General features: G+C 33.7%; 1 protein-coding gene across 5 annotated transcripts in view; it reads right to left on the bottom strand.

The window, feature by feature from the left end:
* SS18 (SS18 subunit of BAF chromatin remodeling complex) overlaps positions 1 to 12,771 on the bottom strand; it is a 90,699-nt gene that overhangs the window by 70,273 nt on the left and 7,655 nt on the right. For 4 of the 5 annotated variants that reach the window (XM_031041669.2, XM_006745568.3, XM_006745569.3 and 1 more), the window contains exon 3: positions 8,101 to 8,185. In XM_031041669.2, the coding sequence (XP_030897529.1) occupies positions 8,101 to 8,185 (85 nt within the window). Of the gene's footprint in view, positions 1 to 8,100; positions 8,186 to 8,293; positions 8,877 to 12,771 lie in introns of those variants that run through there. The other variant, XM_031041670.2, reaches the window with a different exon arrangement.

Raw genomic sequence — 12,771 nt, 5'->3', positions numbered from 1 at the left:
CTCCGATAATGATAAAGGCACTCATTTCCATAACAACATAACAGAACAATCAAGACACTGCAGGTTGTAAAATTCAGATTCAAACTCTATGAAGACCTAGCCAAGTTCTACCCTGATACACCACCTTAAGAGCAAATTGGTCAGGATTTTATTTCCTTTCCATCCTAGTAGCAACAAGACACAGTAGCATAATGCACAAACTGCTTTCAGTAAGGCCAGGGTTCAAATCCCATGCTGCCATTTACCAACTATGAGTCCCTAGGCATGTTAATTAACCTATCTGAGACTCTATTTCCTCAACTATAGAATGGGACTAATATCCTAAAGGCTTCTGAGGATGAAATACTGAAGGGAGTCAATGCATAGCAGTCATTCTGCAAGTGTCTGTTCTCTCTCCAAAGAAACAGTTATATTTGAGAATCCATAAAAGTAACTAATATTCTCTTAGTTATTCCATGGACAGCAAAACAGAATACAATTCTAATATTTAAAAGAATCATCTAAGGTAATGGCAAACTAGGATTCAAACAACTCTCCACTGAAGACAACAAAAAAAGCTCACAAATATTTTAAAAATATGTTTAAAGATATGGAAGAGCAGACAAAAAGGTAAAAAATGATCAGGCCAAGTTCAGAAGAAGAAAGAAAATCCAGAGAGGTGGGCCCAAACTTGGGTGGGGGGGGCAGGTAACATTTGCTATGGACATATTAACCAATCTATAAAGCCAGCTGATAATTTCCCAAAATTGATAAAAGACATCAATTCCCAGATTTCAGCAATCTCAACACACACCAAGCGGGATACATCAAAGAACTCCACACCTACAGACAGTACAGCAAGACTTCAGAAAAAGACTTCAGAAAGCAAAAAATAGATTAACTTCAAAATAGTAACACCAACAACTATATTTCCAATAGATACAAGCTGGAAAACAATAATCTGTCCTGGCAAAAATATTCTGTAAGAACAATGGTAAAATTAAGGCATTTTCAGATCACCAAACAACAAACAAACCTGAAGGCATTTGTCACAAGCAAACCAGTCCTAAAGAAAATACTAAAATATGTTCTACAGGGAGGAAAAAGAAAATAATCTGAGAAAAAAGGTTGTAAATGAAGGGAGAAATTAAAAGCATCACAAATGGTAACAATGATGATAACTCTAATGAACACTAACTTAAAAAATCATTTGTGAGTAAACATGTAAAGATTTAAAATGCCTTACAATAAATGAGTCACTGAGGAATGAATAGAAATAAAGTATCCAAGCGTCCATGAATTGTCTGAGATGCACATTACAAACAGTATAATAACCACTGAAAGAATATTAATTTTATAAGTACATAATTTCCAAACTAGAAAAGAGAAATAAAAAAATAATTAAAAGAAGGCAAAAAAGAACAGAAAAAAGGAATATACAACAGATGAGACAAAGAGAAATTACATTGTATGATGGTAACTTTAAACTCAGATACATGAATGATTACATTCAATATAAATGGATAGATTTAATGTTCCAATTAAAAGACTGCTACACTGGATTTTTAAAAAAATCTACATGCCGTTCATATCTCTAACACAAGGGAATGGAAGGTGAATATACCATGCAAACACTAAAGGAAACCAACTGAGCTATTCTAATATTGGATAATAGACATTAAGACAAAATGCATTATTAGACAGAAAGAGGGGAATACTTCATAATGACAACGTTACAAAGAACCAGACCTGTAATATTCTAAAATATATGTGCACTTACTAACAATGCCTCAAAATGTCATATTAAGCTAAAACTCTGAAGAGTTATAAGGAAAAAGAGACAATCCACAACTATACATTTTAAACATACATCTCTCAGTAACTGCTAGAACAAAGCATCAGAAAGGTTAAAAAAAAAAAAGTAAAGCTATAGAAGATTCAAACTAGATCACCACACTTGATCCAATAAATATATACAGGCATTGAGGGGCTAAAGAATACACCTTCTTTTTAAGTATACATAGAACATCTGTAAAAACTGACCATATGCTGCAACAGAAAACAAATCTCAAAGAATTCCAGAGAACTAAATCATATAAAATGTTATGTAACTACATGCAATAAAGCCAGAAATCATTAATAAAAAAATGATAAAATTTCCGTATGTTTGGAAACTAAAAAGTGTGTTTGTCAACCCATGTGTAAAGAAGAAATAATACTGGAAATTAGAAAATATTTGGAACTGAATCAATATGAATATACTACATATTAGAACTATGACTAGGGGGAAATTTATGCCCTTAAATGCATATATGCGTATTAAAAAATGAAAACTGATGAAGTAGGCATTCATCTCAAAATTCAGAACAGCAAAATACAGCAAAAGAAAGTAAAAGGAAATAATAAAGACAAGATCAGAAATTAATCACACTCAAACAAAAGAGCAATAGTTCACAAAATGTGGTCCTCAAGACTCTTTTAAAAGAGTCCAAAAGGTCAAAATATTTCCGTAACAAGACTTTTATGCCATGTTGATATTTAAAGCAATGGTGCAAAAGTAAGAGAGTGGGTGTAACTGCTAGAGCCTTGGCATGAATCAAGGCACCAAACTCTACAGTAAATCACTGTATTATTGATTGCCAGACTAGCAGTTAAAAAAAAAGTCACTTCACTTAAGAATGTCCTTGATGAAACAGTAAAAATTACTTAAATATTCTGGGACAAAATGAGAAAATAATAAATATATCTGTTGCAAATCAAAGTAAGATGAAAGCACTCTGATTGAGTTGCTTGCTGATCTATGCAGTTTTCATGGAACACCATTTTTAATTGAAAGAACAACTGCTAGACAAACCAGGCTTGGGTATCTGGCAGACATTTGCTCAAAAATGAACACAGTGAGCCTGGAAAACAACCGACAGCATTTGCTGCCAATGATTAAACTTGACCTTTCAAGGAAAAATCGGGAAGAAAATGGGAATATCTACCATCTTGAGTTGGACAGCATCCTAATACTTAACTTCTCATGAGACTGGTGGTGATTTCAACAAATGTGGTTTTTAGTATCATCTAATGAAATATGTCAATATTTAGGGATGTACATGACTCAATGCACTTCTATTTCCCAAATGACCAAACATGTTACAAAATTATCCATGATTAGAAGATCCATCCAAAATGCAGGACAGACCAATGAACTCCAATGTACCAGAATAAGAAAAATCTATTGATATTGCTTCAGATTCCATACTGCAAATAACCTTTAGAAAAAACACTTGTTGAGATCCTCTGTACTATCAAAGAAGATTATTGTACAACAATCTGAAAAGGCTATTAAAACAGTCCTCCCTTTTCCAACTCCGTATCTGAGCGAAACTGGATTTTGTTCTACTTCAACTAAAACATATTACACTAAATTGAATTCAGAAGTAGATATGAGAATACAGCTGTTTTCTATTAACTCAGACATGTGAAAGAAATTTGCAAAATTACTAAACAATGCTATTCCTTTCTCACTAAATCTGTTCTAAAAGATATAGTTCTTTTTCCTTTAAAGAACGTTATTTACTTTAACATGCAATGGGTTTATTATTGTTCATTCTAAATGAGCTGATAAATACTTCAAAAATTTTCTCAGTCTTAATCTTAAAACTGAGGAATACTTACAAATATATCAATATATATAACCCATATAAAGTTCTTCAGAGTCCTCAATAATTTTTAAGTATAATGAGGTTCTGAGAACAAAAAGTTCTAGAAATGCTGCCACTGTGAAAATCAAAGCCAAAAACTGATTCTTTGAAAAGACCAAAAAAAAAAAAAAAGGATAAACAACTGGCAAGAATGATCAAAAACATTTTATAAGAGAAGGCATAAATAAACTATGTTAAAAATAAAAAAGAAAATATCACCATAGATCCTGAGGACATTAGAAAGACAAGATTATTTCATGAACTTTATGTTAATAAATCTGAAAATTTAGTAAATGCTAAAAAGCACAATTTACCAAAATAGGCAACTCATAAAATATATGTTATAAATTGTCCTGTAACCAATAAAGAAATTGAGTTAGTAAACAAAAGCTGCCTCACAAAGAAAACTCCAGACCTAGACAGCTTTTCTAAAGAAGTACACCAATCATTTAAGAAACGGTAGCTTTATCATACAAATTATTCCAGATAAGAAAAAGTAGGAAAAGTTTCCAGCTCATTTTATAAAACCAACATAACCTCAAAATAAAACCCAGACAAATGCATTATAAGAAGAGAAAATTAAAGGTCAATTACACTCAAGAACAAAGACATAAAAATCTTGATCAAAATTTTAACAAACTGAATACAGCCATTTTTTTAAGAGACCATGCCCAAACCAAACCAAACCAAAGACCATGACCAACTGGGTCATAAAAAAGTAGGTTAATTACAAGAATGCAAGATGGACTGCACATTAAAGAGTAAATCAATGTAAATCACCACATTAACAGATTAAAAAAGAAGAAATTTATGATCATCTCATTAGATGCAATAGAAGTATTTAATAAAATTTAACATTCATTCAAATATAAACTCTTACTTAGCACAACAGAAACAGAAGGGAACTTCCTTAATCTGATAAAAGGCATCTACAAAAAACTACAGCAAGCATCATACTTATTAATGGTCAAACAGTGAAAGCTTTCCCTTTGTGATCAGGAACAAGATAAAGATGTCCTCTATCACCACTTCTATTCGGGAATGTAGTGGAGGTCCTAGCCAGAGAAGTAAGGCAAGAGAAAGAAATAAAAGGTGTAAGGATTGGCAAGAAAGAAACAAAACTCATTATTCACAACTTTGTTCGTGAGTATAGGAAACAGAAGGTACCTACAGAAAAATTGTTAGAAATAAGAGTTGAACAAGACTGAAATTCAGTATCAGTTGCATTTCCGTGTAAATAGCAAATGCAGTAAGAAAATAAATCTTTGTTTAAAAAACAAAGACTCTTAAAATAGCCTCAAAAAATATGAAGTGCCTAGCAATAAGTCCAATGAGAGATGTGCAAATCCTCTGCAGGGAAAATCATAAAACTCCACTGAAAGATATTTGAAGGATTAAATAAACGAAAATATATGCAATGATCACGATTTGACAGACTCAATGTTGTGAAGATATAAATTCTCCCCAAGAGTCAAGATAATCTCAATAAAAATCAAACAGGATTATGTTGGACATGCTGATTTTTAAGCATATATGGAAATGCAAAGGACCAAGATAGCCAAGATATTCTTGAAAAACATAAGAATTTCTCTAACATACATCAAGATTTATAAGACTATGACAAGTGTGAAAAGATAGTGGAATTTATAAAAACAGACCAATGAGACAGAATAGAGACCCACATATATATGGACACTTGATATATGAAATCGGTGGCATGACAAAACAGAGAAAAGTTATCATTTTGTTTTTCCAATAGATAATGCTGGAACAGAAATCTATCCATATGGAAACAACTGAAATTGAACCCATTCCTCATACCATTCACAAAAATAAATTCCACCTAGCTGGTAATCAAGTTCAAAATAATAACCACATGAATTATTTCAGAGTCAAAAAGAAATGTATTGATTATATATTCCTAGTGGGACAGATCTTAAGGACAAACATCTTATTGTTAGTGGCAATCTTGGTATTGTTATACTGAAATTACTTCATATATGTAGTAGTATAAAGTAAATAAACAACCACAATAATGTCATTAAGCCAGCCAGTCCCACTGATCAATCTTAATATTACTAAAAATGGAACAACAGAGAGTTTTAGAATAAGAGAGAAGAGATAATACATAAAATCAAAGCTAAGTAAAAAACCTTTCCAGAAGGGAAATAGCACTAATTCAACACTTTATTTCTTTTTCTAAAAAATGTATTTACTAGTTCTGTCCACCAAAAAAAAATACCTAGAAACAATGAAAACCCAGTAATAATGAATGCCCCAAACATCCAAATTGTGGTCAATATCAATTCCCACTGAAAAAGTGCTGCCTGGGGCACCTGGGTGGCTCAATTGGTTAAGTGACTGCCTTCGGCTCAGGTCATGATCCTGGAGTCCCTAGATCGAGTCCCGCATCGGGCTCCCTGCTCAGTGGGGGGCCTGCTTCTCCCTCTGACCCTCCCCCTCTCATGCTCTCTCTCTCTCATTCTCTCTCTCAAATAAATAAATAAAATCTTTAAAAAAAAAAAAAGAAAGAAAGAAAAAGTGCTGCCTGGGCACCTGGGTGGCTCAGTTGGTTAAGCGACTGCCTTCGGCTCAGGTCATGATCCTGGAGTCCTGGGATCGAGTCCCACCTCGGGCTCCCTGCTCAGCAGGGAGTCTGCTTCTCCCTCTGACCCTCTTACCTCTCCTGCTATCTCTCATTCTCTCTCACTCAAATAAATAAATTAAAAAAAAAGAAAAAGAAAAAAGAAAAAGTGCTGCCTGAAAAAATAGCCAAGGCAGAATAGTTCTGGGGAAGAAACTATAGTCAGCCTGACAGCTCTCTCAAATCCTGAAGGAAAAGAAGCTATACAAGAATACTTGAATCACGTCAGATGGACACAGCAACCAAATGAATAGGCTCTCACTGACCAAAGAGGAAATAATCTGAAGTATCAGAAAGAATGACTGCAATGGACACATTAAAAATATAAAAACGTGTATGTTTAGATGACAATAATAAAAAAAAAAATCACTGGTCACCTTCACAGTTTGCTAGGGGCCAACTTGTTATTCTGAAAACTGGTAAGAGGCTAGAAACCAGCCTTTAATCGTGATTCTCATATAGGGACTCTCTATCTCAGGATAACCAAATACTTGATGAAAGGAAGTTTTTCTTTTTTAAAAGAAGTACAGCTAATAAATACAGAAGGAACTGTAAAATTAGAAATTCATCATTCTGTGATCCCAATATGAAATAACAGATCTGGTCAACAAGCATCAATGACTGCTAAAACCATTAAGTGAAAGGTTGATGGGGAACTCTAATAGATTCATCAGGGTGGTATCAACTGCACCCATCGATCAATCTTTCTTTTCTTCCTTACGTAGACTTCACGCCCAACTTAGGGCTTGAACTCATGATCAAGAGTTGCATGCTCTACCAACTGAGCCAGCCAGTCCCACTGATCAATCTTAATATTACTAAAAATGGAACAACCAAAATGTTCCTCCTGATATGATACAATAGACAATACACAGCACCATTAATGAAATATTCTTTTTTAAGTGGAGTCCAACAGAGGACTGGGATCACAACCTGGGGTCTTGACCTGAGCTGAGATCAAGAGTCAGACACTTAACTGACTGAGCCACCTAGGGGCCCTTCAGTGAAATATTCTTAACACAAAACTGAACCTAACTCTAATCAAGCCTCTCTACCTAATTATCAGTTTATAAGAAATAAGAGATGAAATGGAAGAACATGTTAAAGGACCATGAGGATACAATCAGCCAAATCTGGAATGTAAGAAACCCTACAAAATATATGACCCAGTTTCTTCAACAAATAAATGGAGAATAAAAAAGGTAAACTAATATAGATTCAAAGAGACTTCACACACATACCAACCAATGCAACATGTGGACCTTGTTTGGATTCTGCAGCAAACAATCATTTAAACATTTGGGTATTTTTAAGATAATCAGTGAAAACTGAAGATAGCCTGAGTATAATAAGACATTAAGAAATTTTGGTTAATCTTGTTGGGTGGAATAATGCTGCTTCTCTGCTAGAAATGCATACTGAAGTATTTACCAGGGAAAGCATATGATGCCTGGGATTTGCTTTGAAATACTACACAGTTATTCATAAGTTATATGTACAATTACAAATTAAAATAAATAAATAAGTAGGAAGGTGGGTGAGTATGTGGGTGAATGGATGAATGGATATAACTTCTTCAGGGAGGGAAATAATTCTAGGTGAACTGATTCAAATTAAATATGAAGGCAAAACAATGAAGCTTTTACATCATATAGAATACCCTCATGTTCTCAGAGGGCAGAATTTACTAAACAAAACTTTAAAATCACTAAACAAAAATGTGTTATCCTGTTCATAATTCTATGTAAGATTTTGTCTACTTCACACAATTTTAAAGGTACTTACTGCTGGTAAAAGAGATTGCATATTTTGATTAGAATCTGCTATTGTAGCAAGGTAGACCAAGTTCGTATGCAACATCTGCTGATACCTGTTAAAACAAAACAAATACCAATATTAAAAATAATTTTCTTCCTATCTGCTTAAATACAAATAGCATTCTAATTATTTCTCCAGTTTAATAAAAGATTTATGTTACCTGAATATCAATAGCACTTCAATTTTTTCCTAGTTCCTCTGCAAAATAATTCCAAATAATAGATACATTCAAAGATAATAACACACACAGAGATCATATCATGTGCTAGATACTGCTATAGTTGTTTTATATACCCCTATATGCAGTCAATCGTCAAACCCAGGCTATGAGGTAAAAGTGCTTATTTTCTCCATTTTACAGATGAGGCAACTGAGGTTTAGAAAGGTCAATAACATGTACAATATTTGCACAGCTCAGGAAATGGAATTACTGAGATATGCACTAGCTCTATACATAGTACATGTCTTTTCTAAAAAGAGATCTAGAATGAAGGAATTCAACAAAACTGACATGCTTATTCCCTTCCCCCTGCCATTTTCATATTGCCAAAAACCTCAAACCCAAGTCCAGGCAACAGGCTCTGCTGAAAATGTCAGGAAGGAGGCAGGAATCACACAACTTTTCTTTTACCGGCAGCAGTGACCAACAATTTATGCCTACTGCCCATCTGTTAGGGCTCAGCATATAGAGAAAACAATGAATAGGTGTCTTCACTTACAAATACATATATATATGTATATGTATGTATGTAAAGAAAATAATAGGGCACTATTGAGACATATATGAGACAGAAAATAATAGGGCACTAATACCATTAAGAATTAACTTTATAAAACAAAGCAAATTCTCACTAGTGCAATGAAGTGGTTAAGCATGTTCACTGTGATCTTAGGAATTAGTTTTGCTAACTCTCTGCAAATTGGTAGTGATCCAGTTACTAGTGTTTTAAATCCTCCAAATACAAACTTATAAATCCTATTACCAAATTGTTACACTGTTTCAGAATTTTGTTTACCTAGAAATATTAAATACAAATTAAAATAATGAAAATAAGATAAAAGAACTTTATTCGGCTAAATAAAGTCTTCTAACACAGATCCCAGATGAAGTTGTTCTCTACACACCATATGAGGAATCCTAGGAAATCTTTTGCTGTATTATTTTTTTCTATTAGAACTGGTTTTACTACTTTTTTCTTACTGAAGAAAAAAACCCTACTTCTCACTGACCTTCAATTTTCTTCACTAACAAGTTTATGCTTTTTGTTTATTTTTTACAGATTTATTAGAGGTATAACCAATATACAAAGACCCACACATATTTAACTTGTACAATTTGATGAGTTTGGACATATGCAAACACCTGGGACATCATCACCACAATCAAGGTAACAGACATAACCAACACTTCCCAAAGTTTGTTTCCTTTTTTGTTTTTGTAGTTTAAAAACAAGTTTAGGCTCTTAATGCTCCTCCTCACATATTACACTATGTTGCTCAATCAGACATGATAAAATGTTTGTTACAGTGATCCTTAGACAAAAGAAGACGAGGAATTATTATATTGTACTGAATTATCCATAATGCTTAATTACATTGTCAAAATTCTTAAAACCGCACTAACAGGAAACACTAGCTGGAACTATTTTATTATTCTGTAAAGATCTTGAATGGAATTTAGGATACAGGGTTCCAAAATCTTGTCATTTTTTAAAACCAGCCAGCCATTTTTAAAGATTTTATTTATTTATTTGACAGAGAGAGACAGCGAGAGAGGGAACACAAGCAGGGGGAGTGGGAGAGAGAGAAGCAGGCTTCCCGCCGAGCAGGGAACCCGATGCGGGGCTCCATCCCAGGACCCTGGGATCATGACCTGAGCCGAAGGCAGACGCTTAACGACTGAGCCACCCAGGTGCCCCACCAGTCAGCCATTTTTAATTAGAACATATAACCCAGGGGGACACCTGGGTGGCTCATTCAGTTAAGCGTCTGCCTCCGGCTCAGATCGATCGAGGCCCCCACCCAATCACATCGAGCTCCCTGCTCAGTGGGGAGCCTGCTTCGTCCTCAGCCTGTCGCTCCCCCTGCTTGTGGTCTCTTTCTGTCTGACAAATAAACAAATAAAATCTTAAAAATATATATATAACCCATTTCAAAGTCTACTCCTTGAAGTTTTTCTTTTCTTCTCTGAGTATTAATATGGCTTTAATATATTCAGATATGAGGTTTGCTGACCACCCTGCAAAAATAAAAATAACAAACCTTTCTAAGAGACTATGGCTTCCTCATGACCCTTTAAGAAAAAACTGTAGTCATGCTGATTAGTACTTAACAAGTCCACATTAGAATACTGTTAAATCTAATCTGCCACGCTCTCAAGGCCTCATTTGTAAAATAATGGGAGTTAAAGTAGATCTCCAAAGTCCCTTGTGGTTCTAAACGTCGATAAATACAGCAACTTTTATGGAGTACTTTAGTTTTAAGACATTTCCCCAACCTAAATCTTTTTAACTTTTAATTTTTGAAATAATTTTAAACTTAGTTTTAAGAATAGCATGAAGAATTCCCAAATATCTTTCTCCCACACTCCCCAATCGTCGGCATTTCACAACATTTGTCTTACTCCATCTCTAAACACACACACCAATATGTACACACATGCAAGCACACACACACTTTTTTCAAAATCTTTAAGAGTCAGTTACAGACATAATATCCCACTACTCCTAATACTTCAGTGTCAATTTCCTAAAAACAAGGAAATTCCCATATACAACCACAGTACAACAAATATTGATACAGTAATACCATGTAATCCACAAACCCATTCAAATTACTCCAATTGTCCTAATAACCCCAAATCTTTTACCTAATGTAAGCTATGTTATCTAACTTCAGTAGGTTTTCTTTTTTTGTAAACTGCATTATTTTTACAGCATTCATCAAGTACGCTTCCCTAAGGTCATTCAAGACTCAAAGATGAATATTAATGAAAAGGTAGTATATTTAAAAAAAAAAAAAGAAAAGGTAGTATATATTCATATTCTTTTACAAGTTTGTGTATACATCACCTAAACAGCAATAAGCAAACATTCCTGGCTTCAGCTGACTCTACTGAAATGATAATAAAAAGTAGATTCTTCTACAAATATTAAAGAAATATTTTCCTGAGAAACTTTATTCTGTATATACTTTTACTTTTTTAATGTACATGTCTATTACCTCTAAAACAGTCTATATTAACAAAAGAAAACTGAGTATATATGATAAGGACAGATATAAACATATTCAACATTTTACATTTGACGATGGTAACTTCCTAATAAATACTGACAGATATTCCAAACACCCATAATTATTAACCCATTAAATGAGAGGCAGTTCCATGTCCCAAAAATTCCACTAAGAACCACTACATCAATTATCTGGAGTAAGGTCAAATAACCACTATTAAATTTATTGATATAATTAAAAAATGAACCTGAAAAAGTCAGAGCTCATTTTTAACAATAAACCTTGACCAAGAAATTATGAAGATTATATTTATAAGGTAACAGAAATATAATTTACAAAATCAAAGTTATCTTCCTAACTAGAGATTTAAAACTACATTCTTTTACATAATGATTAATACAAATTTTTTTTGCATGAAAACCACTTATAGGACACTGAAGTAGTCACACTCATGATGAAATACAAAACATAAGGGTTGATTTAAGTAAAAATATAAGTTGATTTAGAAAATACTCAAATCAAACACTACAATAGAACAATAATATATTCTCACACATATGTTATCAGAATTTAAAGGGAAGAGGATCTGTGCATATGAGCTCCACAAGTGATTTACTTTTATTGAGCATAACAGGAGTGTGTGCACATGTATGTAGATAAAGAGAGATAAAGCAATATATACAGAGATGTTACCAGTGAAAATCTTTAGGTGGTGAGAATAGTGTTTGTTATCTTACTTTTATGTTATCTGTGCTTTTTAATTTTCTACAATTCATATACTACTTTCATAAAAATAAAGTTATTTTATATTAAAAAAACACTCTTAGGCAGTTATCACACCTTAAGGAACTATTTAATTAAAATTGACCTATCAATTCCCAGATGGCTGTCATTTATTGATGTTCCTCTTCATTTTCCTTTTCCTTCTCCTAATGCAAGAAACAAGAACATTTAAGGTTGAGAGGAGAAATTTTCTTCTCTTTACTCACAAACCAACACTAACAACTTGAAAAAAAAAAAAAATCTAAAGAGCTCTAAGAATGAAATTAAATCCATCAGGAAAAGTAAAATGTAAGATTCCATCTAAACCAATTTAAACCCCATCTGCACCAAATATGTGAGAAGATGAGGTCTATTCCAATATGCAGAGAAGGGGGAAATGATCATATATACACAAAAAAGCTAAGAATATAAAGAATAAACAGTATAGGGGCGCCTGGGTGGCTCAGTCGTTAAGCGTCTGCCTTCGGCTCAGGTCATGGTCCCAGGGTCCTGGGATCGAGCCCCGCATCGGGCTCCCCGCTCAGCGGGAAGCCTGCCTCTCCCCCCTCCACTCCCCCTGCCTGTGCTCTTCTCTCAATGTGTCTCTCTCTGTCAAATAAATAAATAAAATCTTTAAAAAAA

The sequence above is a fragment of the Leptonychotes weddellii genome, chromosome 13 (assembly GCF_054177405.1).
Source record: "Leptonychotes weddellii isolate Sample4059 chromosome 13, ASM5417740v2, whole genome shotgun sequence".
NCBI lineage: Eukaryota > Metazoa > Chordata > Mammalia > Carnivora > Phocidae > Leptonychotes > Leptonychotes weddellii.
This window is presented reverse-complemented; position numbering and strand designations above follow the sequence as displayed.